This window comes from Rhipicephalus microplus, chromosome 7 (assembly GCF_043290135.1).
Source record: "Rhipicephalus microplus isolate Deutch F79 chromosome 7, USDA_Rmic, whole genome shotgun sequence".
Lineage (NCBI taxonomy): Eukaryota > Metazoa > Arthropoda > Arachnida > Ixodida > Ixodidae > Rhipicephalus > Rhipicephalus microplus.
In genome coordinates this window covers 7,558,211-7,584,762 of record NC_134706.1, presented here as the reverse complement: position 1 = coordinate 7,584,762, position 26,552 = coordinate 7,558,211, and the positions used below count along the sequence as shown (strand labels likewise).

At 40.8% G+C, this 26,552-nt stretch overlaps 1 protein-coding gene across 4 annotated transcripts in view; it reads left to right on the top strand.

Moving 5' to 3' along the window:
• The window catches only part of LOC119180380 (transmembrane channel-like protein 7), a 51,976-nt gene that overhangs the window by 2,825 nt on the left and 22,599 nt on the right, over positions 1-26,552 (top strand). For 2 of the 4 annotated variants that reach the window (XM_075868570.1, XM_037431569.2), the window contains exons 2-9: positions 9,759-9,973; positions 11,514-11,654; positions 13,008-13,111; positions 20,381-20,450; positions 21,127-21,208; positions 22,223-22,388; positions 22,760-22,823; positions 23,409-23,549. In XM_075868570.1, the coding sequence (XP_075724685.1) occupies positions 9,965-9,973; positions 11,514-11,654; positions 13,008-13,111; positions 20,381-20,450; positions 21,127-21,208; positions 22,223-22,388; positions 22,760-22,823; positions 23,409-23,549 (777 nt within the window). In that variant the 5' untranslated portion in view covers positions 9,759-9,964. Of the gene's footprint in view, positions 1-6,321; positions 6,468-9,758; positions 9,974-11,513; positions 11,655-13,007; positions 13,112-18,561; positions 18,793-20,380; positions 20,451-21,126; positions 21,209-22,222; positions 22,389-22,759; positions 22,824-23,408; positions 23,550-26,552 lie in introns of those variants that run through there. The other 2 variants (XM_075868571.1, XM_075868572.1) reach the window with 2 other exon arrangements.

Here is a 26,552-nt window from a genome sequence, read left to right as displayed (position 1 = left end):
TTTCTACGCAGGGCAGGTGTCTCGTCACTTCCATATCTTGTACCCCCTGGCGCTCTCTGGTTTCTGGTTTCGATGAGGGCGAAAAGCCGACACCCGAGTACTTATGTTTAAGCGCACGCTAAAGATTCTCAGGTTGTCGAAATTAAACCGGATGTCCCTCACTACGGCGTATCTTATCGAGGTTTTGGCGCGGAACACTGCAGCAATCTGTTGTGTTGTCAGGAGAATTTCACATAACGTCGCCGTCTTCCAATATATCAAGATCATAGCGTACGTTCGGTCATCAAGAAGCCCGAAAAGAAAAAAAAAAAACCCTTACTACTAGTGTTCAAAGTACATGACAGAAAAACGCAATGTTAAGGTGACGTAATGTTATTTACAAACCTCCACGCCTCCACTACGCTGCTGATATAAGTTGGACATATCAGCACAGCACGACTGACATGCCACGCAATAGAAAGCACTCGAATTTTCAACAGGGATGTGATACGTAGCTGATAGCCATTTGATACGTTACAAGTGCGATGATAACTTAATTCATAATGATGCATATATCATAGTGAAGTTGACAGACAAGAAGGAGCTTCCCATTGTTTGCTTATGATTTATGGGATTATGAAAAAAAAAACAAACCAATTGGTTTCCTGTCCCCTTCATATGTGCATGCATGCATGCATTCAGCCAATAGTAGGTAAAAGGAAGGGTTAATAATCACGTTAATTTTTATACCTTAAATGAGACATAGAAGTGCCAGGATAGAGGGACAAAAGAACAACTTGCCGATGCTGCAAACTACCCGTACCGACTATATATGTTTTGAACAAGGCTTTCTTGGATTCTGTGAAATAAGTAAGGCAGAGATGCATGTATGAAGTGACTAAAGCAATTAGTAAACGTTTCATCCTGCACGAGGTGATTTTGTTTTGCCGCAGTGGATTTCAATGGAACAAAATGATAAGTTTACTTACAATAGGTCATTGCATTTTGTTCAGGGAATGTAATAATAAGAAAACATGACCAAACTATTATAATCTTATTCAGCTTTGCGTGGTGAAGAACTTTACAGCCATTTCTTTCTTTAGCAGCAAAGCTGTTAACTGAAATGTTCCTTGTCCGATGAACTAGAAATAAGCTATCATTATCATAGACAGGTACGCGCCACAATGTGGGTAAATCCCAATACTCAGCCCTGGTCCACTTGTAACGAAGAAAGCAACTCAGAGCTCATTTCAAATGGCAGCGAAGCAACGGCAGTGAGCCAAAGACCCCGAATACGTACGAGAGAACACTAGGTAACAGGAAAGGCAATGGCGGCCGCGAGAAGACATTGAAGCGATAGCAGGCCCACGCCAATGCTGATGAGCCCTTAGGTCCAAGACGGGTGTGGTGCTTCGTTTCAGCACGAGTTTCTATGTCTTGACTTTGGATATTTGGGTCGGAGCTGTGATTGTCTGCGGTTTAATTCAAACCTCTCTGTTATGAAAATCAATGCAGGAACAACCTTGCTAAAGCCTAGCTATGGCCTAAAAACAACCTGCATCACCTAGCTAGGGCCTAGAAACAACATAAAGGAAATCAAATTAGTCTTCAGAATCTTAGTTTTGCAGTTTCAAGCCTTGCACAACTTAGTGCAGGCGTTGTCTTTCTTTTTTTTTTTTGTGAATTCGCAAGAGGCATTTCTTCATAGCAATTCATGTGATGACACAGCAAACTGGCTCATCTTCAAACAAACTACTCAGTAGACTGGACACAAGGAAGGAACGAAACGAGACAAACGAGGTTGTTTTATTCTTTGTGTCCCGCCTGCTGCATAGTTTGCAAGATAAACCCTTTGCAACTTGTATAGCTTTGAATGCTTGTGATATCAACTGCTGAACCTGTTTATGAGTGAAACTATGTTATTGAACTAGAAAATATTCTGCTATAAGATATTTTGTGGGAAGCACAAAAAATGTTTCCAGGCAGTTCGACCTGTTCCACATAGTGGATGGGACAGCGTGATTACATAGCTCAGGCATCTCATCATTCTTAGCCACTGGAAATGACGGGTAGCCGGCATTTGCTATGACAATTCATGCTTTCATGCAGCACCCCTTGCCAAATTTTGCGCGAAGAAGGCAGGTTTAAACTTGCATACATTCACATAAGAGTGCTGTCCAAGTGGATGCAATAGTAATCTGCCATCATTAATCCAAGTAAACTTCTTTATTCTCCTTAATGAAACAATATACATAAATCTGTGCATTTCTATAGCTCAAGTACTGTCAGTTGCTGACACGCATATTCACAATGAAACAATATTACTGGTATATATGATGAACTACATGAGAGTGCTTGACCTTGCGATATTGCTCGAAGGATCGGACGTGGAAGCAAACACTGACAAAGCACTATGCAGCAGATTCTTTGTTAAATGGAGTCTGAATGAACCAGTAAAATATGTTCCCTTCAACTGGAATTCCATGAACAAGAGTGCAGAATAGAAGTATGACGCCAATCTCGCCAGAAGCACTTGTTACATTTAAGCAGCAGTTCCATATAAGAGATTGCCCTTTACCAGAAGTCTACATTATAATAGTATGACCAAAAATAAAAATTGCATGGTGCGACGTTATACAATACCATATCTATCACCTGCAGTAGTAAGCCAGTTACGTTGGTACAGTGGTAACGAAAAAAAGAAATACCGTTGAGTAAACGCAGTTCTGACATATGTGTATCTAATATTCTCGAGTTATGCTCCCTCAGGTATATATAAACTTTGGCAAGTTCTAGTACATGTTTAGGCTTGTAGACTATATTACCCTCATTTTAAACTTGCTCCTAAACATGCACACATTTGTGCATCTTTTCTTTAGAGCTCATTCAAAATAATTCAGTTAATTTTATTTATTCCAATTATAAGTGCACTTCCATCATATTTTCAATGAAAGCTAACCTATGAAGCTAACCATCAATCCCTAGCATCTCGGAGAAAAATAGCTTGCTTAACTTTGTTTATAAAGTTATATCATCATCCATCACTACAAAATGTCTTCATTTCACTGCTGCATCAGTTGTCGTACTATATCAACCATCACTTCAAGGTTAGAATTAAAACAGGAAATACTAACACTTTTGGTCATTCTTTTCTCCCCAGAACATATCTGCAATAAAACCACCTTCCCAATGACATAGTCACCATCAGTGCTAAACTTTTTTACGAATTTATAACTGAAATTGCTTAACTTGTAAAATATATCATGCTCTTTTTATTGTTCTTGCTGTTGAGTAATTAATAAAAAATTAGCTAACATTATATATGCAGGAAATAATCTTATGTTACCTTGTTTGTTCATGTTAGTACTTGTGAAGCATTTCCTAAAATCATTGTGTGTACTGCTGTTACCAGTCTGTTGTTTTAATGGGTTACTGTATAATTTTCTTGTATTATATTGCTACCTAGTTTTTGTACAATTTTCTGTTTACCATTCTTCTCTGTAAGGCCCTTGGGTCTAGAGGATACAATAAATAAATAAATAAATAAATAAATAAATAAATAAATAAATAAATAAATAAATAAATGAACATTGCCATCATAAACTATGAAATAGAAATCAATTTGCTTCATTTTTGTTAATAGATACCACCTGACTGACTCACCAACATAATTGCATCAAAATAAAGCTTGCCTTCTTGGCAACAAGTAGTATTGGCTAACAAACACTTTCAGGGATTACATGTACAGAAACAGACAACAAAGTTTACGGGGAAGAACCTTCCTTTGTAACCTTATTCGGAGGTCGTGGGTTCAGATCCCACCGATGGAAAGAGCGATTTCTAGTTCACTTTTAGATCATTTTAGTTTTCGTCATTGTTGCACACAACAGTTAAATACAAATAACATCCCGTGGGTTTTTCCTGGCCTTATTGTCAGCCATATTCATTTGGTTGTGTCTAAACTAAATTCCCAGACTTACAGCGCTGGCATAAAATGTTCAAATTAGAATTTTCGTTCACCGTTAAAACAGCTACCTCGTCATAAAGGACATCAAATAGAGCCAAAATTATGCTCAATCGATAACAGCATTTAAAACAGAAGCGTATACATTTAGGTGCTCCATTTTTACTTGTACAACAAAAGATCGGAAGACATTGCCGCTACGTATCCTTCGTAACAGTGATTAATTTTGAATGATAACCTCATACGTGTCATGCTTTCTTTCCTTGTTTTCCTTTTAGTAGTATTTATGATACATTACTACAGGTCCTGGTTGTGCCTTCTTGCTTTTTAAGCGAAGTATCTAAACGTTCCAAATTTTGGTCATGTCGGTGGTGGCATAGTTAGCAAAAAACCCAGTGCCAGCTAGTGTGCAGAAATGCACGTGCACACAGATAAGCCCTCGTAGGTGCAGCGATCGCATGCGTATTGATGGTTACTTTAAATACGCATGCATTTTTAAAATAATGATTGATTGATTGATTTGTGGGGTTTAACGTCCCGAAACCACCATATGATTATGAGAGACGCCGTAGTGGAGGGCTCCGGAAATTTCGACCACCTGGGGTTCTTTAACGTGCACCCAAATGCATTTTTTTTAAAATAACAGATGCTCTCTCGGGCTTATCAGTGATCAGCTGTTTGTGATATAGCAATCTTATTTCATATCAAGGTCACTTGTCACTTCACACTTTTATGTTTCATTGTTGCCTTTCAGTGTTTAATTTCATTGTTTCACGCACGAGCAGCATTGTTGCCTGTAGCAGCAGAAGTGTTGCACTGCTAAGCACATAAGGAAAGGTCTGATTCCCAGCATGGGGGAAAGAAAAAATTTATAGGATGCATTGCACATTGCAATAGAAAGAAAGAACAGTAGCCAGTGAGGCACGCACACATCAAGTTATCTCCATTTTCCAGATTGAGGAAAGGCTTCTAATTTTTTTTTATGTGGGGGTTATAGTATAAAAGGTTTCAGTTGTTGGTGTCATACATTCAGGTCCTGTGGAAAATTTGTTTTTATGAATCGCTATTTTTACAGTCAAAGCTGTTATGAGATCTCAACAAGGGTTGTTTTTGGTGCTGTAGTTGTCCGCTGCCACCGTCTATGTCTGCATCGTGTGAAATAAGGAAAAAAAAAATAAAGAAAATCAAGGACACAGTGAGATTCAAACCTGGGTCCCCTGCTTGCGAGCCCAGTATTCTACCACTCAGCCACACTGGTGCTTCAAACTCCATCACAAACTGACCCTAAGCAGGCTTCATGTTGGGAAAAAAAATCTCGTTAATATGAGTAATCAAGTGTTTTAGAACATCAAAGGAACAACCAGGTATTACACAGTGCTTATTGTGTAAATAGTGGGTCGTTGAATACTCCTACAGATTACAAAAGCTTCAGGCATGATCCTTCGTTGTTATCAGGCACAGCATAAAAAAAATGCACAAAATTTCTTGCAAGTGTGCGGCGGGTACCACACTTCTCCGAAGAATGTCATAATAGATGCTTCCCTAGTACACAAAATTATGATTTAAGGAGTAGTATGTGCCCAAAGAGGGTTAAAAAAAAAAGGAAAGCTCTAGAAAGGCTGCTCTTCCAGCTTTCGCTGTGTCTGTGCTGTACCTTTGATGCAGACTTGGTGTTTTATTCATTAATATTTTTATTGCCATTTTTGTTTTGTTTTACTCTTACTTCCCTTTAGAGAACACACTTATTTCAGACTGGCCACTCACACACTGCTTTTCTGTGCTGTCCATGTCAACATAGCTGTCCATGTGAACATATGGGATGTGAACATTGCTTTGTGGTAATGGCTGACACGACCGTCCATTGTTCAGAAACTGCTTGAGAAGCACCTTATGTGATTTTTTTTTTGGGGGGGGGGGGGGGGGTACTTATTGACTCTTGTTCAATTCTGTTCCAGAAATTGCCATCTGCTTGCAGTTTCTCCATACTTTTATAACTATGGACCCATTTATGAACTGGCATATGTCTTAATTACAGTAAGACATATGGCAGTTTATAAATGGTCCATAGTTATACATAATTCGTGGTCTGTGCAGCTTTCACAATGTAAATCATGAAGAGATATATTTGTTCCTGTTTAATGAATTACTCAAGGCTATCTAAATATTCCATTGGCAGCGTTTCTTTTAATATAGTTTTTGGCTGTCTGTTGTGACGTTTCTACGCAAAACCAACTTGTCATGACACTGCTGCTTTGGAAAATGACACACGAGCCATTGTTGTGTCAAAATGAGCCAGTGAGGAAAGTACTATGTTGTCGCAGAGGGACATAGTTCCACGTGGTGGCTCGAGCAAAAAGCTTTCATTTTTTTTGTTATGGATTGCTCAGATGCATGTTGGATTGTTTTGGGCAGCATTGTGCTTCTGTAGCCCAGCATGCTTTGTTGGCTTTTCTTGAAAGCCTGCGTTCTTTACAAGCTCAGTAAGGTGTTATTGGAGCTGCTTTGGGCACGCTTTGCTGCACAGGTCAGTGTAACTTTAACAAGCGCATTTGTATTTTTATGCATTGTTCTTGTTATTATTCATATGTATTCATAGTTCATGCTGTACACCGTAACAGCAGTTTTACTTACATATTGGCTTTTTCTAGACACAGTATTTTTGTTAACTTATATGTATGTAAGCCAGGGAGGATAGAGCTAGTCATAAAAACTTTGACTGTTTTCAGGCTGTAAATTGTCTACGAAATTTGTGAATACAGAAATTTAAAGCTGGGAACATTTAAATATTCTCAAAACTCAACTTTAGTCACATCTGTACTTGTGAATTTTCGACACCCTTCCGTGCAACTTTGGGTTTGAAGGGTTTGTGACAGTTATGTCAATATTGTTACCTATCTGTTGTGCAGTTTTTTATATTTTAGAGGTTTACAGTTTTTGCTTTTCTTGGATGTAACAGCCTGGAAGATAATATTTGTGACCCTATGGGTATTGAATTGGAAACAAGAATGTGGTGACATGGTTTCATTGTATATGTAAGGCCAGAACAGAGTATTTCATTAGACAGGCAAGCTTATATTTCTATGGTAAAGTCATCTCAATTGTTTTTCTACTGAGTGAGCCTTTCAGATGTCTTGAGTGTCTAAAGGTACAGTGGTGTTTTACCATAAGACCTTTATGCAAGCTAGTTGGTTCCTATCATTGAATGGGTAGCGTGCTGTGCAAGTACCAAATTAGGAAGTGCTTTTTCCTGTCCTTTTTTGCTAACTGCACTCTTTCCTCTCTCTTTCTGATGCTGCATTCTTCCCAGGCTTTTTTCTGTTTGCTTCTTTCTTGCTTGCTACCTGTTTATTGGTGTTTTACAGTATAAACTGGAATACTTGAGTGAACTGGTACATATCATAACAGATTCACTTGCAAAATACGCCTAGAGTCAATAACTTGATCCAAAGTATTGGTTAATAAGGGATTGCATAAGTAGCAGGAGAAAATTTAGAAAAAAAAGAACAATTGAGTGTAGTAATAATTTGCTTACCAAGTAATGAAGACCTCTGGGAGGCACAGACAGAATTGAACAGATGCAGTGAGAGGAAAACTCCACACCAGTGTTCATACCGTCTTGAACATTTGAGAATTGAGAACACTTCGCAGTTATGTTTTAGTAATCCTCAAAGGTTGTCTCTATTGAAACATGCAGATACAGGATCATAACGAAGAAGCACAATAGAGGGATATGGACAGCCAAGATGCAAGCAAGCACTAATGCATGCTGATACAACTGCTTTTCTATTAAGGCAAAAGCCTTTTATATTTCATGTGTCGTATGAACATAGCCTCATACGAAAAAATCGTGTGATGTCTAGGGCTGCAAAAGTCATACAGAAGCAAGTAAAAGCGTGACTGTGCATATATATGATGATACTCGAAGCATATTAACTTAGTATTGGGTTAATTAGTGGAAAATAAATAGGGATCCATTAGTGAGCATTGATATAAAGTGCATAGTAAAATAAACACACCAGGTGGCTTCAAAATTTTCTTCCATCTTCACATTCAGGATTAAAAATAGTGGACAAGTCTGGTAAGTTTTTTTCAATGTGCACTAATTGAGCCACTCCTTTAGTGGCTTGGCCTTGTTGACATAGCATATCTGAGAAGACTATCAGTTATAACTCGCTAGCTGATTCTTCATAAGATTTTATCAGTTTTTAGCTCACAAGGCTCTTTCTGGGAGAGGGTGGCTAGTAGAATGGTTACTGCATTCTTCACATAGTACACTGGTGTGGCATTTGAATAAATTTTTGCATGACCCTAATTTCTTGAACTGCATGCCATCATGGGCTCAGAAATAAATAGCTGTCAATCATGCAAAAGAGAGTCACTGTGGCTCCTAAGGCACTAATTCTTACTGTGTCACCGGAACATCGAGCGGCATCCTTGTCTTCCGCATATTTATCGTCAACACCACTTTGGACGCTTTCTTGGTGAACTCCTCCATCATTTCTTTTTTTCACGCTTGACCCGCAAATCAGAATTTTTCTGTAACTTTAGGTACATGTCCGCGAAATTCATTGCCTCAGTACATCACAAAATGAAATCACACATCATCGATGATTGCGATACTCGCTGTGAGATCTCAAAGGAGGCACGCTCTCGGAACACACAAACACAGCAGATGCGGTCAGACCCAAACCAAACAACACATTTATTTTTAACCGCTCTTTACAACGACAATATCATCAGCCGAATCAAAATACATCACTAGTGATCAACGTGCTAAACACAACTTTACACAATATTCCGATACTCAGTCAAACATATAACCAAACGCAAGGTAGCACGAAGGGGGCACCGCCAACGCCCGACTCACCACAAGGGCCCACGGCAGAAGACCCGCAGTGCCATCCACCTATGAATACACCACAGGAGACAACTGTTCGCGACAGCTACCATGCACCAAAGAGGACCGCTGATATCTTGTACCCCCAGCCAGCCCTGCTGTTAGGTGTCACTATTGGCGCTACCGCACTAACCATTATGATGATGATGGTTGTGATAAACGCTTGCGTGTACAACTGATTCCGCTCGATAGTTGTGAACTCTAAATGTGGCTTATGCACGAAACACGTGTGTGCCACGAGGCGCAAATGACTTTGCAGAGAGTTATAGTACCTCCACATCTCTCGCACAAAATTTGAATGTTATCTCTGCACCACATAGACCTGTGCTCAACTTTTACGTTAGAGAGTATTATAGTCATCATCAATTCTTTTTTAGCTTGAAAGTAAATGAGCCTGAAAAAATGAACCAGTTGAAAGGACAGAGGAAAAGAGTGGCACACACAATGACAGGTGTATTTCTTTGCTTTATTAAGACACACGATCTTCTAAGAAAGCCAGAAACGAATGCACTGTTTGAACAGCAAAATAACAAAGGACCATTTAAAAGCTGAGAAGCTAATGCCAAATTTATAGAAACCCAAGTTCTTTCTCCATCAAAGAAATGTATCCTGGGTGGCAACTGTGTCAGCTTTCATCCATTTCTTTGATGCAGAAGGAAATTGGGCTCCTATCACTTATGCATTAGCTTCTAGATTTTCAAGTAGACCTTTGTGATTTTGGTGGTGGAACAGCGCATGTTCCCCCCGTCTTTCAGGAAGATGGCATTGGTTAATATAGCCCAGCTGATAGCCCTGCTGTTGTGTGTGCAATTGCTTTCCTTTGTCCTTTTGTCTGGTTCAATCTTTCAGTGCTACATGCCAACTAACTCAGGCTATAGCCTAACCGCAAGTTAATGAGTCTGCGTCTCTGTCTTGCAGACACCGAGGGGGAAGAGGAGCGGGTGCGACTCTGGCAGTACACCCTTGGGCGGCGGTCTAGCAAGACTGATCTTGGCGAGCTCTGTAGCACCCTTTCGCACTGGAGTGGTCACCGTGACTGGGCACGGGCAGTTTGCACCTTGCTGCCATCACGCCGCCGGAGCACTGTTTATTCTGGGCGGTTTGCTGCTGCAACCCTGCCAGCCATGTCGAGGGTGAGTACAGATTCCTTTAACAGTAGTGTAGAGTTTCGGTTTGAACCTCTTTCACGAAGGCATATTGTGTGTATAGTACTGTACACCGTTAAAGAGGACACTCTAATGAGCACCTGCCATATTGTGGGCCTCATAACTGTAAGTAAACATAGAAATATTGTGCCAACACTAGTCTATCAAAAGGAACCACTAAAGTCAACCAGCAGTAGCCTAATGCAAATCTAAGCCACTATGCTTTTGCCAGAGAGCAAAATCTGGACATGGTGCACACTAAAGTGTTCTCTTTAAGAGTGAACTCATCTGTACATTGACCGAACACTACGTTCCACACTAAATACTGTGTTTTGGCACATCACAGGGTGCCTGTACATTTGATGGTTCTATTAATAACCATATTTTGCCATGTCACCATTCACGTTACCTTACGGGTTCCCGTAGGGACATTGAGTAAGGGGGGTGAGGAAAAAAAACACAAAATATAACAGAAGCAACAGAGTAGAAAACATTACAATGTGGTAATATAACATAACTTACAGAGGAAGGGCATGCAAAAACAATGTAGTTACAATGGTGGTGTCTAATACAAAATTGAATAAATGGCAGGTACTCAAAATAAAATAAATGGTGCCAAAACATGAGCACGAGGAACAAAGTCAGAACACATTTGCAGATATGTACAGGTATACAGAGCTACATTTTTGAGAAAAGTAATGCCGGTATACTTGGTTGCGGAATAGTGTATGGTCAGTGATTGAAACTACTGTGTTAGGAAGAACATTCCATAGTGTTACGGCTGTGGGCAGTGCTGATAAATTAAATGCTTGAGTGCGGCCGTAAATGCGTTAGACACTTCGCTGGTTGTTTAGTCCATTTGACTTGCACACGGGAGTTTCTAGGGGAAGGAAGAATAGATAAGGGCAGCTTACATATTTGTGAAGTAAGCAAACGATTGCAACAGCGCGACGCGTTTCCAAGGGTTCGAGAAAGTTATAAACTTTTTTATACAACGTTTGTTGTTAACATATATTTATTGCATTCCAATATTAGCAGCAAACATTCTCAAATCATCTTGTCAAATTCAATAATTTGTTGTATTCTTTTTTGTTGTGTTGAGGTTAGTGGCAAAAAATGTCTCAAAAGTAGTAGTATTGCATTATCGAGATCGTACACACAATTATAGTCGCGCTAGTATTGGCATCAAAAGGTTAGCTACCTGGAAGTTGACATTAAGTTGAAATGAAATGTCTTATCTGCATTGTCTATACTTCACACTTGGCCAGAGTCATGTCTGCAACAAGCAGATTTGTGTAGCATAGTAAGCTCAGTCTCAAAAATTCTTTTCAGGACTCCTAAGGGATACTTTAGAACTTTACACAGCGTAATTTTTATATCACTTGATGTAGTGCGAATGTCGCTTTCAATATGCTGTGCTTACTGCACCTGCAATATGATAGGCAAGTTTTGTAATTATGTTCAAGAAAACTATAAATACTACATGTTGCGCTTTCAGACATTCTATTTTGAAACTTGTGTTGTGCAGGCATCCATTGAAGACCCGGACACATTAATTGTACGGCGGCAGTTGTCGTCTGCTACGCATAGACGGCGGACAGGATCCAGCTGCTTGAATCGTGCCTTGAGTATGCGTTCGCCAGGTGGCCTCGATGCTTACGATTCTGTGGTAAGTGACCATAGGGGGTCTTGGAACAGCTTCGAGACAGTGAGAGATAGCACACAGACATGGAAACGCACATAGGGACACCGCACAGTGCTTCTAGCTACATGTCGCTAATGTGGTTTCTAACAGCACTGTGTGGTGTCCTCATGTGCAGAGACAGGTGGAAAGCTTCACTGAAAATGATTTCAGCAGCTCTGATTGTCCCATAAAATGCTGGTGTATGCTGAGGCAAAAGAAGTTCTCATACTAGTGCCGAAAGTTGCCGTACCAGTGCTGAAAGACACATCTTCGATAATCTGAAACATTACATACTTCAGTCAAGCTTCCAGTCCGCAAGAGACAAAAACTACTTATATAAAGAGTCACACCTTATTCACAAGTTCAATACATTCCAGCCAATAGGTATAAATGTTTCTAAAGGGGCTCTTGAATCCATTCGATATGGTACATACACAAAGAAAACCTATCAGAGTTAAGCCCTCTTTCTAGGAATTTCAAGTCTACCATCATTAAGTTTTGCTTCTTCTGACCACTGTGATTCAGTGAAATGTCACCACGTTTATTTCTTTTCTTTTTGTTTGTAGAATGTCCCTCCCCTTTTCAATCACACAATTTGCCACAGTGCTCCCCTCTGCCTCCCCCCCATATCTGCAGTTCCCCTCTCCACCTTTTTTGTTATGATGGGGGTGATGAAGACAAATCTGTTTGTGAGAGGACAACCCCGTTTACCAGTTGTCATAAAAATGGATATCTGCAATATTGTGCGATTAGATTCTGAATCATCAGCTACTTCATTGCCCGTTATGTATACTTTCTCTGTAACTCGTGAAAGCATAAACGGTGAGAAGTCCTAGGAAAAAATCACAGCATATCCACGGAGTGAATGATGATGAGTGGGGCGAAGCGTCCGTCAGCCCGTCCTTGCTTTCGACCGTCCGTTCCTTCTTATTTCCGTTCGTCCACGTGACGATCCGTGCGTCAATTCATGCATCCGTCCATGAGTCCGTTCGTCTGCACGTCCATCCATTTGTCCGTCCGTACGTCTGCGCATCCATCCATTTGTCCGCCCGTCTGCCAGTCTGTCTGTCCGTCCATCCGTGCGTCCATCTAGTAAACACTCCAAGTACCGCCATCTCCCATCTCATAACCCCTGTAGCACATACCCTTTCTAGAGCGGGTATGTGCCACCAGTGACACACATACATACATACATACACACATACATGCATACACACACACACACACACACACACACATACACATACATACATACATACATACACACGGAGCAACAGACCCACGCCATAGGGAGCTTGGCCCCTAAAATCAATAAAGCTGTTGAATTTCTTCTTCCAGTTTGAATCGGGACTGGAGGAATCACTGAGTGAGGAGGAGCAAGCAGAAATGCGAGCTGCCATTCGGAGCCTCCCTGTGCCCCTGGCAATGCGCCGACTCTTCCGGTGAGTGTTGGTTAAGACAATGACGTGTTTGTCTGTCTGTCTCTTTCTGTGTCCTTGTTCAAGTTCTTGTCTATGAAAATTTTATTGTGGGTATTAAAGGTATCAAATTTGAACATTTAACTCGTTAACCATTATGCAAATTCTTTAAAGTCTTCAGGCGGCTCCTGGTATTAAATTACAAGAAAGAAAAATGGTGGCAAATTCAGATGTCTAAAAAGAATTGGCACATTAAAAAAAAAATCTCTCTAGATTTATCATTGCAGTTAAACACCGATGAGATGGCGGCTCATGGCAGAATTTCAGCACGCACAAAAATATGGATGCAGTGAAGTGGACAAACGATCACTTAACTCACAGCTGAGGAGCTATTCTTGATGTGTCCACCTCGTGGACATGTCCATTTTGGCAAAGCACATTCAGACACTCAAAAAAGCGGTGAGCCACAACTTCATGGGGCTATTGAACGTGTCGATGCACCAAACTCGCCAGTACATCCCCAGTTTAAAGAAAAGAAAGGGGACAAATTGTACAGTAACAGGGCACTTGAACAAACTTGGCAAGGGTGAACTTGCATATGAACAAGTTCAGGTGTTTGAAAACGATGCAGGGAATGTGTGTTGACCTTATAAATGTGTTAGGTAGGCGGCTGCATTAAACTTAATTCGAGGACTAACATGATCAAAGTTCATGCACGACCTCCGAGATGTGCGCCCAACAGCAGATCTCTGGGGTCTGCGTTCATTGCATCAAGACAGGTTCCGCCCTTCTCTTTTCTGTCGAGAGTTGTGAAAGCTTCATGACATTAAAACAATGTTAAGAAGGAGTAGCGGGAAACAGGAGGTGCACTGCTTGCCGAGCTCGATCAAGTCTGTGGCGGCTGAAGTGGATACTGCGGAGTGGACACATTGAGAATAGCTCTCCTGTTTGACAGCTTAACCTTCAATTTCTATATTCTCTCAGCATAGAAAATTATTCACACCTATCGAAGCACAGTGTTCTGCATCGTTGTCATTCTGTTTTTTTGTGATGGCACTGTCTTGCTGAAACAATTGAACAAATAAAATTAAAAAACATTCCATGAAATACCGGAGGTTTTCTGTATAAAAAGTGTACAGGTGGATGTATTAGTGAATCTTTGGTTGCAGTTGGTGACAAAGAATTTGCATTCTTGAATTCTACTTGAAGTTTCACTTGAAATAATGAATTCCACTTAAAATAATGAGTCATATTTCTAATGAAAGATTACTCATTAAGTCTAACAGAAACAAAGTTGATGTTTACAAATTCACGCTCTTGATACTTGAAAATTTATTCGGCTTTAAAGGGGCCCTGCAACACTTTTTCACCAGTTGAAGAACCTAGGGCAGCCCACTACATGGAATATCCTAGTGCAGCACACAACATGTAATTTACAATTAATTCTCAATGTCACCAATAAATCGTTCCCTCTTGACAAGGATGGCATGTATACAAAAAGACCTTGTTATAGGCAAGAATGCGTGGGCCTCGCCTAATCTGAGCATTGTGAGCCACGTAATTATCTTGACCTCCGCATGACCACATACAGGCTCATCATCACACTAAAGGTAAGCTGCACGTTTGAAGAAAAAAAAATGAAAAGATTGCGCTCATTTTCATGACATGCGCTGATGAAGGATGACATGCGCTGATGAAGCATGTGGCGAATTCCTGTAATACCGCTCATGCTTGACAGATTACGAAAGTTTTTGCAGGGATAGATTCGTTTTGATGATTACTTTTAAGTGTCGCAGGTCTCGTTTAAGTGTGAATAGGGCAGCATCGCTTGAACACACTGATTGAGTTTACAGTGTTATTCTGCAAACATGAGTATTATCAGGGCAGCTGCTCTCTTTTTCTTATGATAGGTGTGGTCTGACTGGCTTCGAGGAAGTATCGCTTATCTTTCAGTTGAAATGACAGAGCTATCAGAAATGTGTGCAGAGAGTGGGCAAACCAAGATAAGCACTAGGAAGTGGGGGCAATTTTATCTCCCCGGTTGGCAGCTTGGTGCATATAGTTGTGTGCAGCCGATATTATATGAAAAAAGTACATGCAGGGCCACTTCATTGAAATAATCATATTTTTTCTACTGGTACTTTCTAAACAGAAAAAGGAAAAAGGAAGACAGAACCAAATTGGAAGTTTACTACAAGTCCACATTATTTAAACTTGAAATTTACCCAGTTTTAATGAGTGTACAAGAAATAGCGTGCTTGGCGAGAAATCCTAGTCAGGCTCTGACTGTGAGTGATAACAATGACAAACGGTGTTTTTGCATCAAATACAAAAATCAATGGGGTAGGATAGCCCATCATTTGTCAAACTGTAGTGAGCCTGTACTAGGTCATCATATTCACAGTACAAAGGCATTGCATATATGTATAGATGGGCACACGAACGTGCACAGTAACAACACAGCTTAAAGATATAAATTTACACCATGTTTTCGCAAAATTACCACGATACCAAAGCTATTGTATATGCATAGACAGTAGTCTAGGAATATCTGGGTAGAAAAGAGTCATAGTAAGGTTTATCTTTTCTGTATATGTGTATAAACACAATCTGTTATACGCTCATCAAGGCATTTATTATGGTTAAGAAGCGTGATTACTTCTGAATTGTTTTGTGATTGCTTAAAAGCAGTAATTGGTTCTTATATTATGATGTGTTTGTTAGTAAATAAGGAAAATGCAGGTTGCCTTGGGGGTAGCCTTGCTGTAAGACGCTAACAGTAAAATTAATATAGTAGACCCTTAGTACATGCTACCTTCATCAGAATCGTACAGTTCTGCCTCAGTTGCCTGTGTAATGACTACTATTGTTGCTCGTTTTTTTTGTAGTTGTTTAACTGTTGCATTCAGGCTTGTGGGAGTGTGTTGTTCTGAGCCAGGATGTTGATTGAACATTAGCCTGGGTGCTGATTGGACTAAAATATACCTATATGTAAGTATCTTGTAGTCTTTCAGTTTTGTCAGTAAATACTGCTCTTATGAAAAAGACTTGAGAAGAGAATATTTTACTGAACGCTTCACTCCAGAGCTGACATGCCCCATGTTCATTAATTAATTGTTAAATAAAGATACTCTCTGGGCCAACAGACCATATAAAGAAGTTTGGTTAAGTAAAAAAAAGAGAAAATTATGGTTACGATTACTACAGAGCAGGAATAGTACAATATTTGTAATCTTGTGTTGATAATTATTAGGAAGCCAAATACGAGATGATTGGTTAATAAAATCTAACACAAACACAACACACACACACCATTGGTTAATAAAATAACACAAACACTTGAAACAAGCATTCCAACTCCACATTTGAAACTTAGTTTAGGCATTTTGCTGTTAGGTAAGAAATGGGCTAACTGAAAGGCTTGTGGAAGTCAAGTGCCTATTTCTCTTCTTTTTTGTCCTTATACCAGGATATGCTTGTGTGAGCTCCTTATCCTGGAAATCACGTGCTGCACAGTTGTAGATGGAGTACTAGAAATACCTTCCTGCAGTTACCTTATCTGGAAGATGTGTGCTGTACCCTTTTAGACAGTGTACTGCCATTGTTTGAGGACACCTTTGAACACTTATCGGCACATATGTCAAGGAGAGCAGGTCAGGGGCACGAAGCTCTCAAAGGGGCCGTTATCTTCTTGGGTCTGATAGGGTAGCGCACGTTGCGCTGAGTGGCCCATCTGGCACATTCCCCAGCTGTCAGGGTTCCCGTATGCTACGCTCGTAGGACTGCGCGAAGCAGTTTCTCATGGATCGGAGAAGCGAGGATAGGCTCTGGCAATATCGATCTTGTTTGACGAACGGTGATCGCTACGAGGAAGGTGGATATCAGGATCCAAGACGCTGCGATGATCACTCGTACATGGGTGCTGCTGACCATTCGTGGCGGCAACGGGAGTGTCGCGAGCGAGGATCGAGACGGGACTACAAAGCCTATGAAAATCGAGGTTACGAGCCTGAGATATACGCATGTGCAAGTGACGGAGAGGTGAGAGAGCATGATTATTATCGAGATAGTGGATGTGAAAAGCAGCAGTCTTGGAAAAGGCATGTCCGTGGTGGTGACGGTGAGAGCTATCATAACGATGGTCAGCGCAGATCACAAGATTGGCATGGCAACTATGATGATGACTTTTACGGCAGCCAGCAAAAGCTGACAAGACGCAGCGATCACAACCGAAGAGGTAGCGGCAGTCACCACAATGGGGTGAGAAAAAAGAACGGTGATTATGCAGTTGACTTTTATAATTGTTATGGTAGTGGTCAAAATGTACAAAGAGGTAAAGAAGGGGAAGATAGCTTTGCCAGAGGCTACAATGCTTCGAGAAGTCAACGGCCAGCAATACAAAGGGAAAATAGCTTTTATAGAGGCTACAATACTCATGGAAGTCCACCAGCAGTATATCCAGTGTCTGAGACGAGATATGTAAAAGGTTATCATCATGGCCAAGGTTACAGTCGCTCTTCGACCCCTGAAGGACGTGGGAATGACCTTGAAACTTCTCATAATTACCATGGCAGGTTGAATGGAAAGAACAAAGGTGAAGAAGAATATGCTAAGGGTAATGGGGATTGCTACCATGGGAGTGATCGCTACTACACAGAAGTGAGGCTGGGTGTGCATCGCCATGCTCATGTTAGCTATGACGAGGCTAGCAGCTACAGTCATGACGATGTTAAAGAGCTGGGCTACGACAGTTATCACAGGGATCATGACCAGCACCATGAGAGAAGCAGAAAGAGTGTATACGAGTATGATGACAGGCATGATACCCGTGACACTTATCATGGTGATCATAGAAACCAGGAAGAGAGTGACAGTGAAGAACACCCGTACTATCGTAAGCGAGGGGTTGATGATGAATACCTGCCTCACCAAGGTTCACCGCATATGGACAAAAAACAGAGCCCTGCTGGGAGTTTCCGTCAGCGTGGGTTCCGCAGGACTGACACCCCATCAGCGCAACGACATGTTGATCATTACAGGTGTGAACGTGAATCGCATGTGTACAGAAACAGCGCATACGAAAGTGATGACATGTGTGGAAGTGAAGATGCCTCTCGAGCTGAACCTCTGTACCGAGAAGAAAGGAGTGGTGACAATCGCACTCCTTACTGCAAACAAACGCTCTGTGATGACGACCTTTCGGATCGTAGTTCAGGGAGGTTTGTGGGTGGAAGTTACGGAGGTGGGGATGTCATTCAGGGCTACCGAGGGGCATCGCGCTGCTCTGACGTGGTGTTCAAATCGGCGCAACTAAACCAATGTTCTGCTAGGAAGCAACATGCAGAGGGACTCTCTGAGCTTGCTCTGACTCCAGAACCAGCAGCACACTCAGGCACGGCCATTCCAAAGCGTAAACCACTGACACCAACCACATTTTCTCCTAATGGTTATACCAAAGGTGGTCTTCTCGAAATTCCCCGATGTGCAGAAAGCGGGACAAAACAATGTGGGGCACTAGGGAGGCCTGCTAGATCCCTTGTGGCTGAAGGGTCGCAGAGGTTTGCGACGATGAAGAATGCAAGGAGGATCGCGGAGGAAATGGGAATGGAAGAAGCCAAAGCAGATGCAAGGGCAGTGGAAGAGAAGGCAGAAGAATTTTTGGAGGAGTTTCATGGACAGATCAAGCGCACAAGTTGGGCCAAGAGGTATGCAGAGATAGTGCTTGAGGTGCAACAAAATGACGTTTCGGGATCCGTGTGCATTTGGATATCCATATGTATCCTGAAATGTCATTTTGTTTTGTTTTGACACTGATCAGTAACCTGCTTTTTAACAATCTTCTTGTACCTGTAACACATTTTTTGCTTCTTTGGAGCGATAGCTATGTTCTTGTGCCTTGTAATCTTGAGTTTACACTATGGTGTAAGATTATACTCTTGTGGGGGCCACATAATGGCTTTTTGTGAGGCAATATGGATGATTGATGTGACAAGCATCAATGTCATGCGCCACTTTGTCTGTCCTCTAACAGCAGTGGCTATCAGTCGGCGGGGTGATGTAACGAAAGGTAAAAGCTTTTTCCCTTGAAGTTGCGTTATCCCATTGATTGCTGCAAATGCAAGACCAAAAATATTCCGTCTTTTTATCCTAAAGCAAATGCCGCTTTGTAGGAAAATGTGGGAAGACTGAGTGGCATGGTGATAGCAGCTCACCGTCGGAGAAACAGAGGCACCTGCATTTAACATGTACCTGACAACTGTTTGGTCATGCTGCGTTACTGGCATGCGCTTTTCTATCATTGAACTTGGTTTTCCTGCAAAGTGCTGGTTGTAAGAGCAATGGTATATCAAACCTCACACACAACGTCGATGTTAAAGTACGCAGTAAATACTCATGTACGTACACACAAAGTATTATGCCTGAAGAAGACACTAAAGTGAAGCTATGAATTTTTTTAGATTGACATGTTATTGTGCTGTGAAATTAATTGGACCATCTAAGGTTAATAAAGGAAAAGAAATTGAAATTAAAGTATTATTTTTAAACTTTGCACCAAGATCATTGCACATGTTTTTTTTTTTCGATCATTGGCATAGTAAAACTTTCTGAAACTTGATTTGTTATGTTTATGGTCTCCTCAGGGGACTTTTTACTTCATTTTTACCACTTAGGAACTAGATTGGCTCTAGTAGACACCATCAAAGCCTGCGACATCACAACGTTTGGTGCGCGAATTGTGAAGTCGCGTTGCCACCCGCATTTTCTTATCTCGCGTTTTCTTACTTATCAAGCTTCTTCTCGCAGTAAGCGTGGTGATTTTAATATTGTGAAAGAGTGATTTGCCAGTACAAGAAAACTTGTTTTTCCATTTAGTGTCCCTTAAGGGTGTCTATATCACAACATAGAAAAAAAGAATGAGCGTCCCTGTCTAGAAGTTGTATCTTCGTGCGAAGTTATTGCTGTTGAAAGACCAATGGGCACGTGCCATTGATACTTGATCTGGTTCATCGCGCATTGTCAGTCTTTTCACACAGAGTATAAGCCTTACATCATCTTTTACATTCAACTCAGTGATGTCAAGAAATATATTTTTAATATTAAATCATTCTGTGGGATCACTAGTGACCAAGTATATATATATATATATATATATATATATATATATATATATATATATATATATATATATATATATATATATATATATATATATATATATATATATATGTTTACCTCCAATTGGGCAGCTTACTGTGCCAATTCACTGCTTATACCGCATACTTTTGTTTGCAGAAATCAACTGCAGAGGTCGCCACCACACGAAGGGGAGAAATTCGATGCCTGGAACTTGAAGAGCTTCAAGGTTTGATAGCTTACTTTTAGTGTTCTTTATTAGTGCAAAATGCGTGCGATATGACGCCTGCTGACAAGGAAGGCGATTTATGCGTAGGGAAAGTTTTGCTTAGCTTAAATTGATGTGGGGAATTTGTAAGCTAAAAAGGAATAAAAGAGGGGTAAAAATTGTCACTGATGAGAGTGGAACTTGCAACCTCCTTGCAATACTTAATAACTTGCAATATCTAATAACGTGGACCTGACTGTAGATACCATGATAGCGCAGATAGTAGTGCATGTGCTGTGCAAAGGCTTCGCTTCTTCAGGGGCCGTATTTTTTTTTTTTGGGGTTCACATTGATTTGCTTTTATTTAATTATTTATATGCTTCAAAGAAACTGCAATTTCAGTAGTCACCCTAATGCTTACTAGTAACATTTCACATTGAAGTTTGCTACCATAATTCTTTCAAGTGTAGCAACTGGATTTGTGGTTTATGATGTCACAAAGCCCTTAATTTTAGTAATTAAGCAGCTTAGATAGGGTGCTTGCTGAGGATCTATTAATCACTGCTTGGCTTCTATCGACACAAATAGTTTGTATCCCGACAAAGTGAGTAAATTTCTTGAGGTGCTCGTCACTGAGCTGTTGCCGGCGACATTTCTTTCTGGCGACTTGCACAAGACTGACGCTTCTGTTGTTCAGGCAATGAAGAAAGCCTCAGAACTTGGCAGGGACATCACTGCGTGGCTCACGATGTGGTCAAGTTCACTCAAAACCATTGAAGGTACGAATTTGCTCTAGGGGCAAGATTCTTTCAATCACTCCATCTTTCCTAAGAACCGTCTTTTCCATTGCATCCCGGGATGTCAGAGAACTTGTGCACATGCATAAGGATGACTCAGTGACAGAAAGCTCAAACTAAGGGTCAGCAAAGATACAGTACGCAGCACTGGTGCTTGCGAGATTTTGATGTTTTGTTTTTATTGTATCTAGGAAGGTCAAATACAAAAAATATTGTATTAGATGCATATGCTGCATCCATATGTTGAATTGAGAGTAAAAATACAGTTGTGTTCATTTTCATGGCATGCACTCTAAGATTAATTTTAAATAGTCTATGCTACATTAGCCAGTAATAATAAATGTAAATGCACCTATGCAAATCTGTATCACAAATTATCTCGCCTTCAAAATTTTGTGTGAGTACTCCTTTAAGGAGGTACTGACACAGAAGTTTTCAAACATTTTGCATCAAAGCCTAATCTCTCAAGAGTTTACAAAATCTTCTCGTAAGCCTAAGTGCATCCTGAGAAATTTATTACAAAGTGTTTTTAAAATCTAGTTGCAGTTTCTGTTGTACCCCAACTTCACTACACAATATGAGCTTATCCTCAAATGCTTGTATTAGATGTCGTGATGTTTACATAACCACTCTGCTTCCCGACTCCATTGGTGATGCACATGTGTCTCTTTTGAATGCTTTGGCACCTGACGTCACCATACTCACACCATACTGGTGTGTGATGTCACCAGAAGTGATACTGTAGACTGACGTCTGCGTAGTGTTGATGTCGGTAGGTGCACCATGAGGAAATGTACTTTAATGTCAAAATTGAATATCTTGTCAGAATTTGCTGAGCACTTGCTCGGAGCCACCTCTGCTCTGAGGAGATTTGTTTGCCAGAGTTGAGAGTTGACACAGCTTCGAAAATTGGTGTCGGTACCACTTTGCGGAATTCCCGTGTGTTTCTATTCTTGTCAGTTGACCAAGATGTGAAAGAGGCTCTGTTTGTTGCAGGTCACTTTGGCACTGGGGTGGTGTCGTACTTCCTTTTCCTGCGCTGGCTACTGCTGCTTAATGTTCTCATGTTCGTGCTGCCGGCACTGTTCATTGTCACCCCACACTGGATTCTGCCGACTGTGTTCGAGCCAAATGAAACTATGGCCTCCACTTCAGTTACAGGGTGAGATGAACGGGTAACGAAAAGTAAAGGGACACTGAAGAGAAAAACAGCTTTTCTCATATTAGTAAAGTACTCCTTCACTATGCCAAAATCAACATGCGTGCGATGAGGAGACGATTAGTAAGTGAGAAAATGTGCAAAAAACAAAAAAAGTTGGTGGCGAGGCCATTTTGAAATTTCCACTTGTAAGTTCAACTGCTTGCAGTCCTACTCGAACTGCTCGAACAGCTCATACTGCCCCACTTGTAGTTGAACTGAACTGCTATCATTTTTGCGTGCTTTCTTGTGCCTACTGATATCAGCAATATTATTTATTTAGCAAAGTGACAGGTAATTTTGCCACGTTCTCATGACAGTGACTTCACTTTCAGCGTGCCGACACTGCCATCAACAATGGCATGGTCAGTAAGGCTGTCTCGACCAAACCAGCTTTCCGTGAGTGAGAAATTCCTTTGTCTTTTTGAAAACTCATTGTGCTTGTTTCAACAATGCATGTAAAAAAGACATTTAACCCCTTACTGCCCGATGTCACGAATTCTCGACATACCAAAAAAATTCGAGCAAGTAAGACGCGAAATGTGTGCCACCTTAATTGCCGGCTGCCAAGTACTCACGGGACATGTAGCCTTAAGCATTGAAAACCTAGCGCAGTCTCGTCCAAGGTATTTTAGGCTAAAACCGATTACTTTGGAGCTCATGGAGGAGAGTGCAAAGTGCGTGCAACAATTCTCATTTCTTCGTTTTGTCTCGCCTTGGTGACGTAGTTTCTATCTTCAATAATTTTGTTTATTTGGTGTGTGCACACTGAAGCGGTAACACACAACATATTACGTAGTTCTGAAGTACATTTTTTTGTTGCAAGATCCTCGCTTCTGTGGCATATAGAGAATTCGCAACATACGTAAAAGTATGCATTAAAGTTGAATTTTAGATAATTTAACTGCAGAATAATTTAAAGGTTGCTACTTACAGCTAAAAAATGAAAGCAATTTTTATTTAACATGTTATTCATATGCCTAGGAAGAAGCAATGAGCGATATCTGGGAACCTGGCAACCGCACCTTGAAGAAGATGCAACAGTGCTATGACGAATACTACCTTCTGGTGACCAGCCAGACCAAGGGGGGCATCTCACCGCTCCAGGACTTCCTCCAAGGAACGGTGAGCTCTTTGCTGTCCTACAAATTGTGTGAAAGACTTGCTAATTAGTGAAGTTAACTTTAATTGCTTTCAAAGCATCAGAAGCATCAGTGACTAGTACTAACATTTAAAAAGCTATAAAATGAAAAGTTGAAGCATGATAAATATCCCTTTCAAGCGCGACCAATGAGGAATCATCTGCAAATGCATAAAATTTTGAGGGGTGCTGACACAAAATTTTCCCGGGTGAGGTAGCTAGTGGTATCTGTTCCCATGAGCATGCATATATCATCCGCAAAGTATTAACACCAAAAGTGGCTTTGAGAGTATTTTATATGAATTTGAAGTTTGCGTGCCGGATTGAGCATTATGAGCTGCACCTTATTGCGGCTTTGACACTCTCTAAAGTGACTCGACGGTGACCCCCTTTACCTACCTCACGTCGCCATGCTGAAGCTGATACAAGTTATGATGACGCCATAGCTGCCATTTCTCTTTTGTTGCGTTAGTGCCAGCAGACTACTTCTCGGCAGCTGCTCGCGTGTCCATGGTCGTGGTGCACGCATTGAAAGTTTTGTGTTTGGTGGCCCTGCCGCCCCATTTCCTGTTGAAAAAGACTTCTTGACACGGACCGTGCAAAAGTGCATCACTTTTGTGTGCCAACACGGTCTGCCGTCGCATACACTAGGTGATAGTCGCATCCGGCGGCTTGCCGTTGTTGGAGCTTGCTCAAACCGAAATTGAGACAAGATTGGTAGCGGAGCCTGTAATTAATTGTTTGTCATGCATTGCAGCAAACGATTGTGACGTGTTATGACTAACAGGTCCCCAGCAACACATTGCAGCAGCAAAAAAAAAAAACACCGTTAAACATTTTATGTTCGATCGCAACAAGAATAACGTCATACTTTTGTTTTGTCTATTTTATAGTAACTAATCTTAATTAAATTGTAATGAACTATTTATTCTGAAGACATTCATGTTCTCTTGTTCTGTGTTTGTGTAGTAGGATCAAATAATTGAAGAAATAAATCAGGCACTCACCTTGTACGAAGAAAAAGGCAAGTGATTTTGGACAAAGCCAGTTCCTGTTTTATTTAGTGCACACTCCTTTCCTGAGGAGTTTTCGTTGCACCTTGAACTAAAATCAAATAATAAGATCTGGGCTTTGACGTCACAAAATAATATGATTATGATGGGCGCCCTAGTGGAGGGCTCCAGAAATTTTCATAATCTGGTGTTATTTAATGTACACTGACATCACACAGTACAGGGGCCTCTACCACTTTGCCTCTATCGAAACGCAACAGTTGTCTCTGGGAACAAACCTGCGACCTTCGTGCCGGCAGCTCAGCACTGCAACTGCTTCACCATGGCAACGAACGTAAATAGGAGCAAACCTCAGGAACTAAAGCTATTATTCAATTTCGTTTCCGGTCATATCGGTTCTGAGCAAAAAAAAAAAAAAAATTAGGCTTTTGTCATAGCTTGTGGAAAGTGGCACGTCGAACGGCCTATCAAACATAGTAGTGCTTGCAGCAAAATTTTCGTATACAACTGTACAATGCGAAATTCAGTTAAGTGAAGACACACGTATTACGAGGAAAGTTTAATTCTCCTAACACGAATGCATCTTGCTCTTTTTTAGCGACTAGTACATGCAACCAGCACAAGTATGCTGTGTACACAACTGCGTACAAGGCTTTTCAAAGTGTTCAAGGCATTTTTTTTTTTTTGGAAAGATGTAAAAAGCTGGAAATTTAAATGTGTGCAACCTGTGGTACAGCCCTGCGGTTTGTCTCTCTTTTCTCTTTCATTCTCGTTGTTGCACTGTTTTAAAAATGTTTAAGTACTGGTACACACACCCGCTACTTTCAATCTTGCATTTTAAATGCAAGGGTGAAAGTAGTGGCCGAATTAGGCATTGGCAAAGTTGATACAGTAACCTGAAGAAATATCCAAATGCAAACATGTGCTTTGAGGTACGTGACATGTTTTGATTCCACCATGAACGTATTGGCCCGCAACAGCGTATTGTGGTGCCTGCGTTCAATGCCGGTTTATGACAGTGCTATACTTTATACCCCAATCTACAACAGTCTATTTGGATTTCCTTTACGCTTAAAACTGCAAAAACAAGTGGACTATTTTTCCTGTTAAAAGAGTGACAGGCAAATTATGAAAGGGCACAAGAAATTGGTGGTTGATTACAAGGAATCCTGAAAAGTCTAAACAGTATGCTTCTTAAAACCTGCCCCTAAATACTGAGCAAGTGCCTCCTACAATATCGCAGCTAATTTCAAGTTTCTGCACCTTCATTGGTGTGGACTCACCACAGAGGTGCTTCATTACCATGGTTGCCTTCGTCTAATCGTGTTGGCTTTGTCTTTTACAGTGAGGTTGCAACAGGGACTGTTTTTGGCAGTGGCATCTGTAATTGCTATTGTGCGAAATAAGAAACAAAAAATTAAATACAAAGAATTCAGGATGGAACTGGGTTCAAGCCTGGGTCATTTCAGTAGCAGCCCAGTGTTCTAGCTCAGAGCTATGTCGGCTCTTGAAACTCCTTTGCAAAAAAACTCTATTTAGGCATCATGTCAAGAGTGAACTATCTTCTCATTTGTTACATAGCATGGTAGAAGAGCAAAATAACAACCAGGCATCACGCAATGCGAATTGCTTAAAGAGTGGGTTGTTGAATGCTTTCAACCCATTATAAAAGACTCAGCCATAATTCATCTTTCTCAGCTGATGCATCAACTATGTGCGCACCATAACGCCTTGCAAGTGCCTGAGTGTTACCTTGCTTTTCTGCAGGATGAGTAATAGTGGCGCAGTTGGTGTTTTCTAGCTTGAAAAAAAAAAATTATTTAAGGCATAGTAGGTCCTTGCAAGTATACTTGTATAAGTAGCCCAAGAGAATTTACTATGGGCTGTAAAAACCAAAGCTCTTGCTGTGACTATATTGCACTTCCTGTGCAGGCCTATGGTTTTTTAGTTATTGTGAGGTCTCTTGGCATCAAC